At 52.9% G+C, this 6,792-nt stretch overlaps 1 protein-coding gene across 1 annotated transcript in view; it reads right to left on the reverse strand.

Moving 5' to 3' along the window:
* SLC28A1 (solute carrier family 28 member 1) overlaps window positions 1-6,792 on the reverse strand; it is a 27,353-nt gene that overhangs the window by 12,178 nt on the left and 8,383 nt on the right. Inside the window, exons 7-9 of the mRNA XM_023520984.1 lie at window positions 5,646-5,828; window positions 2,222-2,302; window positions 780-1,019 (exon numbers count right to left, since the gene is read on the reverse strand). Coding sequence (XP_023376752.1) covers window positions 780-1,019; window positions 2,222-2,302; window positions 5,646-5,828 — 504 coding nt within the window. The remainder of the gene's footprint in view (window positions 1-779; window positions 1,020-2,221; window positions 2,303-5,645; window positions 5,829-6,792) is intronic.

Genomic DNA, 6,792 nt, shown 5'->3' on the forward strand with positions numbered 1-6,792 from the left:
GTCTCCTCCCCAGCGGTGAGCAGGTCACAGTGAGTGCTGAGATCTCAGGAGAAGAGACAGCAGGTGGGGTAAGGACTGTGGCTTGTGCTTGGCTGAGCCTCTCTGAACCTCAGCATTGGCTGGGCTCTGTGCAAGGACCCCCAGCCCTTCCCCTTGGCCTGATAATGCTCCTCCGTATCAAGTGCCTACCATGTCCAGGCACCCCACTAAGCACCCCACATTCATTACTCACAACCTTCTGAGAAAGAAGAGATCATCCCTATTTTCCAGGAGAGCGAACAGGATCAGAGAGGTTCGAAGAATGATCTCTGTTCACACAAAGGGCCAGAAGCAGATGTAACTCCAGGCCTAAGCTCTTAATGAAGCCTGGGGGTTGCCAGAAGGAAAGGCAAATATGTCTTTTGGTGACTCAAATGTTGGGCAGATGGGCCAGGTTCCAGGAACAGTCTGAAGAGGCTCACTCTCAGGAGGGTCAGGCCTTCTGAAAGGGACAGGGGACTTATAGTGCCTTCAGAGTCATATTTACTTTGGAAAATACCTTTTCAAAAAGAGGGAGGAGGAAAAAGACAAAATTAGGTAGTGCAAAGAATCCTGGTCAGAAAGAGGAAACCTGGATTCTAAGTCCTGGCTTATCCTGTGGGATCTTGGCAAGTCATTCCCACTCCTGAGCCTTGCTTTCCTCTTTTACAAAAGGAGAACGTGGGACTCCAACTGTAGGATTTGTCAGTCTCTAAGCTGATGAAGACAGCCTAGACCTAGAATGGTAGAAGGTGCCAGACAGATACCATCCTCCCTGGCATGACCCAGGCAAAATGGACCCCCAGACATGCATTCGTGGGGCAGCCGCCTTTGATGACCCTGGGAGAAGGTGCACGTGACTGAATCAGAGCTCCAGCGAACCAGAGCCCTGCCTTCCCTGGGAAGGCCACAGGACCCACCTGGCTTACAAAGATGTTTCCAGCCACGCTCAGGGTTTCAGTGGCCGTGGTGCCCATGGTTACCTGCATCAGCCAGGCAATCTAGAAGGAAGCAGGGTGCTTTTTGTGGGCTGGCATCAGCAAGCCTCAGAGGCAGAGAGAATCAGGGATAGAATTACCTTACAAATCTTCCTTCCAAATCCCAACCTAGGTAGAACCCCCCACATAGATTTCCCCAAAAGGTCCATTCATCTTCTTCCAAACCTCCGTCAGTGGGGCCTACCATCCACAAAAAATGGGTTCCCTGGTCAAATGTATCTGAGAGGCACTGTACACACACACCTTGGAGATAACCAGTACATACTGTTTAGTAAAGGCTCAGAGAAGTCCTGCACGAAGCTCGTTTAAATTTGTTAGCTTCACAAAATCAACTGACCGTGGGATCCCTTTACCTTGTAGCATTTATTAACCTGATACAGAACTAGAGTTTTGTGAAAAAGGCTGTGGGAAACATGAATTAGAAAGTTCCTCCTTTCGATCAAGATGAAATCTGCTTCCCTGGACCTTCTCCTCTGCGGGCACCTCTCAGGCTGCCCTTCCCCCTCCTCTGCCCCGGCCTTCTCTTTCCCAGTCCCATCATTCCTACTTCCTTCAGCCATTCTACGGATGCTGTCTGGCCCTTCCACTCTCCCACCAACAATTCAGTTTATCACAGCTCCCTGGTTGATCACATTCTCCAGATCTGAGGATCACTGCCTTCCTCCTGCCAGACACTGAGCTCTCACCTCACCACAGGTGGTTTCTGCATTTCTGGTAGCCACCTGATGGTACCGGGTTATTCTGAGTTCAATCAGCTAAAAGCTTAGAATCTTTTGCCAGGACCGATGCTATCTCTTGTGTCCTGGTTTTGTACAGCAGGTTGTACAGAAGATAAGCATTTACAACAGCTAAGTCTGGCCAATGCGGCTCACTGCTCCAGTCTCAGAACTTTAAGTATAAATCTTTCTTTCCCTTAACATTTCTTCTCAATGCAGCCTCAGTTCTGCAAACTTCCCTCCCATGAAGACCTCCTTGGATTTTCGTGCCACTTAGTGTATCATGACAAGAGACTCTGTGAAAGGATGTTTGGTTGGCAGTAGGTTTGACAGGGTATAGACCCTGGGATCAGGGGATTCTGGAAAGGTCCAAGCTCTCAGAGCAGGGGACTGGGAGAAGATTTCGGCTGGGAGCATGGCACTCTGGGAGAGAATGAGCCCTGTGAGCAGGTGGCTGGGAGAGCACAAGCCATGGCACTGGGAACTCACCTTCAGGATCACCCACTGCATGAGGCCCACGTAGTAGAGAACTGACATGACGCAGCTGAAGAAAACAATAATGGGCAGAACCTGCCAGGAAAGAGCAGGGGCCCGGGTCAGAGGCAGGCAGGTGCAGGGGACCGGGCAGGGCCTCCAAGCCTCCGGACAGCCCGTTCCATCTGAGGCCTTGCCACTCGGAGGCCGGACAGGGTCAGGGAAGCAGCTCTGAACTCAGTGCATGAAATCACACATGGGCCCTCTTTGGAGTTCCGGCCCCTGTAAATACTGACCATTCACTCGGCAATCTTCCCCCCTTCCCTCACCAAAGGTGAAGCCTGTGCTGTGGTAGAGAGGCAGGACCTGAGTCCTCCACTTTCTATCACCTGTAGAATGAGGACAGGATGCCTACCCATCAGGGCTGTGAAGGTTAAAGAAGCTGGCTCGGGGCCTGGCTCCTTGCACAGTGTCTGACCTCTGCCATGAGCTCACTCCCTGACCCCTGACTCTAGCCTTAACCTCCCTCCTGTGCTTTGGGCCTGAATTAGGGGTCCCTCATCTCTCTAGTGCTCTACTTCCACTCACTGCCAACGAGCTCAGAAGTGGACTACTCGTGGACCTGCAACTCGTGTTTCCTCCTGTCCCTCCATTCCCTGGTCCCAGGCTTATCGCTTCTCTTCGCTCACTCCAAGCCTCAGTAATTCTTCCTTCGAAACTTTTCTCACATCCATTGCTAGTCTCCAGGCCAGGGCCGCGGCCCGTGCTGCTTCACGGCGGGCTGACTTACAACAGGGAGGACTGGCAACACGGTAAAGGTCTCCCCGGGGAGGGCGAGTTCGATGACCTGTGGGATGGTCAAGGGGCGTGCTGAAGTATGGAGGCAAGAATGAGGGCGCTCTCTGGGCTTTGGGGATGATTTCCAAGATCGCCGTTAAATGCAAAAGGGAAGGTGGAGAACGGGGTGCTGTTAGGTGCACAGCAAAGGGCAGGGGTGGCACTGGGTGTGCTCTCGCGTGGGCGCGCAGTATCACGAGAAGGATCTGCAAATGGCCGGTGATGGCCGTTGCCTTGGGGAGGGAACTGGGTGACTTGGGGGTCAGGGTGGACGGAGGCTCGCTTTTTACCATATTCCCTTTCGCTCTGTTGAAACGTGTTACCTGTTCCAAACAGTTTTAAAATAAGTTACACAGTGCTAGTAACAACACAGCGGTACTCTCGTGCTAAAATGGTAAGGGGGAAAATTGGAACGTTAAAACCACTGAAAGAGGGCCGAGAGGCAGGACACCCAAACAGCCAAAGTTGCTTCTGCATACTGGGCCTGTGGACATTTTGTTTTCTTTTTTCTCTATGTCCAATTTCTCATCTGCTCCTCTAATTTTCTATAACATGGACACTTCTCAGGGGTGGGGAGCACGGGCAGAAGAGAGGTTTGGGGAAAGCTCATCAGCTCGGTTTTGAACTTGCTGGGTTTGGGATGCCTGCAGGACATCCAAGTGGAATGTTGAGTGGGGAGCTGGACAAAAGGTCAGGAGCAGGGGTGAGGTCTGGGCCAGGCCTCAGTTTGGGCTCCTGAGCACAGAAGCGCAGACTGAGGCTGGGAGGAGATACAATTCAGAGGAAATCGCCCTGAGTGCGAAGAGCAGTGACGAAGACCGGGGCCCTGCGGTCAGCGTCTTAAGGGGTGAGAGGGGAAGGACAGGCGCGTGGAGGAGACGGAGGACAAACAGAGGGTTGGAGGACATCCAGGAGACAAGGACAGCTTTTCCAGAAGGGGCGGTCAGTCAGCTGTGCCAGATGCATCAGAGAACTCTAGAGAGGTAGGGACTGAGATGGACGCCTGGCACTTAGAGATTCAGGGGTCCCCGGTGTCCCAGACGAGAGAGTCGGACAAGGGTGGGGACAGAGGCTAGGTGTCAGTGAACCATGAGAAAGTGGAGACGGCGAGGGCAGAAGCAGGGCTGCGTGAAAAGAAGGAGGCCAGAGCAGGGGGTTGGTGGGGAGGGCTGTTTTTGTTTGTAAGAAGAGAGACTCTGAAGCAATCAAATTTAGGCTCCAGTTCAGAGTGAATGGCTGATCTGGTGGGCCTGGTGACAAGAGCTTGCCAAGGCCCTCCCCCGAGGTAAGAGACAAGCCCCACTGCAGGGCTGGTGCTTTTCTTCCCACACGAAGCCTGTGGCGTTTATCTGGACCTGCTCCACTCAACATCTTGTCACACTCTTCACTGCAGTGGGGATATCACCTGACAAAGAACACAGGCATCGGCTGAAGAATCTCTTCCCTGTCCTGTGACTCCTCCTGGCTGCCTGGTGCTGCACACCAACATGAGGGGTGTGACATCACTCTGCTGTCCCTTGGAGTGAAACGCATAGAGGATCACGTACTGTCTAGACGGCTTGTCAAATTTATCCTGTGAGGGACTGCTCGGCAGGCTGGCAGGGCTGCAGAGACTGCCAGAGTCAGGAAGGAGTGTGCCCAGAGCGGTGGTCTGCAGGAGCAGACGTGCTCCCACCAGCAACCGGGAGACATTCTACCTGTGAGGGGAGTCTCTGGTGGGGTGAAAGCTGCGCTTGGGATTAACTGGTGACTATCTAGGGAGGGAAGATGAATTGAAGAGAAGAGAGGTGGCACCAATTTTCTGTGGTGAGACATTTAGTACTCAATAAAATCCCTGAGGCCAATGTGATCTCCTTGCTGGGAAACATGCCTGGGGCCTGTCGTGTGTGAGGTGGCAAAAGACCCGGCAGGCAACTGAAGACAATGCTGCCACGAGAAGGGAGAGGGGAGGGCCACTAAATCCTACCATGTATCTACTGTGTGGTCCTGCTATGTGCTGGGTACCCAATGCAGTGACTCATCAGTCCTCAAAGCCGCTGAGGTAGATGTAACTCTACTTCACAAATGGGGACACTGAGGGTATGAGACACTGGGTACCTGCCCAAGGTCACAAAGAGACAGAGTACGTCCTAGCCCCCAACCAGTTTGCCAAGACGCTGCCATGACCCTGAGGAGCTCTGCCCTAGGCCAGTCCTGAGGCCTCATTACTCTGTCTTCAGGGGCAGCACTCATCCTCTCCAAGGGAGAACCTGAGTCGGGGTGCAGCTGCCCCAGTAAGACCTGACCACTGCTTTGTGGAAACTCAAAGCAGTCTGGGCCTGCTGGCAGCAATGCTCACCTGTAAGTCAAGCAAGAAGAACTTCTACCTCTCTCAGCCAGTGCTTTTCAAAGTGTGGTCCCTGGACTAGCAGCATCGCCTGAGAATTTGTTAGAAATGCAAAACTGGAGCCCCACTCCCAGAGTTTCAGAGGTCTGCAGTGGGCCTGAGAATTTGGCCTTTCCAGGTGCTGCCGTCTGGACTTCACACTCTGAGAACCACGCCCTCAGAGCAGACATCATGTCCTCGCCAGGAAACAGGTTCTGAAGGCAGGATTAAACTCACTCGGACTTGGCCCTGCTGCTTCCTCTCCCTGGAAGGAGCTGAGCCAGGACTCCTGATGACTTCCTGAGGCTGTCTGGGCAAACCTCCACACCACCAGCCCCCGAGGCTCAAGCACTGCTGACCCGAGCCGCCACCAGACAATAAACCACAAAAATCCAAAGCTGGAAGATTCCACAGAGGTGACTGTTGCAGTGTCGGCCCCGTCACCAACATTAGGCAAAAGCAGATAAACTGGACACGCCTCCTGACTTCCTGCTCGTGCCACCCCTTCGCCCAGAATGACCTCGCCACTCAGTCCCTCGTGCCCATCTCTGCCTGTCAAGCCTTCTTCAGAGACCTCTGCAGGTGCCATGCTGTTACAAGATCTCTCCTGGTTCAACTGTCCCATCTCCCTCCTTTCTACACCCCAACCTGGTCTCCATTTACTTCCCATTCCCTCCTCTGAAAATTCTGCTTACTGAGGTAACCAGTGGCCCCTTAATTACGAAATCCAATGGCACCTTTCAGTCCTTATCTTACTTTTTTTTTCCCAGTCCCTATCTTATTTCATTTATTTATGTGCAAAATTTGACGCCGTTGACCACCGGAGGTCGCAGAGGCTGCATCAGGGAGATATCCTAAACCCCTTAGGAGATGAAAACATTTTCCTTCACCCTTCACCGTGTGAGCAGCACTGCTGAGCTTAGGAAGTGCGTGCTCGTTCCAGAGGCTACAGTGTTAGTAAAGGAACGAGTGAACATTCGCTCCCAGGTCCACCGGACCCAGGAAGGATGGGAGGTGATCGTGTGGGTGGAAAGTTACCAGAAGGGAGATGGAGCCAAGGTGAAATGACTAATCAAGATGATACAGCCAGGAGGTGGCTGCCATGTCAACTGCACTGGACTCCAGGCCAGGGGAGGCGGGGGCGCTAAACTTCCCAGAGGAGTGACGGAGCTGAACTGCGGCCCAGCAGGAAGCAGTTTAGATTCTGAAAATCTGAGCAAGCTCAGAGAAGACTTCCCCAGGCTGATGTGAGCCAAAGGCCTTGGACTAGGTCCACATGGTTCATGGAAAGAACCGAAAGAAAGTTTCTGAGTCTTATATTCAAGTCGGCACCAACAAAGCCATCCCCATCTTGAAGACAAGCCCAAGTCTGGTAAGTGTGCAT

This window comes from Pteropus vampyrus, unplaced genomic scaffold (assembly GCF_000151845.1).
Source record: "Pteropus vampyrus isolate Shadow unplaced genomic scaffold, Pvam_2.0 Scaffold286, whole genome shotgun sequence".
In the NCBI taxonomy this organism is placed as follows: domain Eukaryota; kingdom Metazoa; phylum Chordata; class Mammalia; order Chiroptera; family Pteropodidae; genus Pteropus; species Pteropus vampyrus.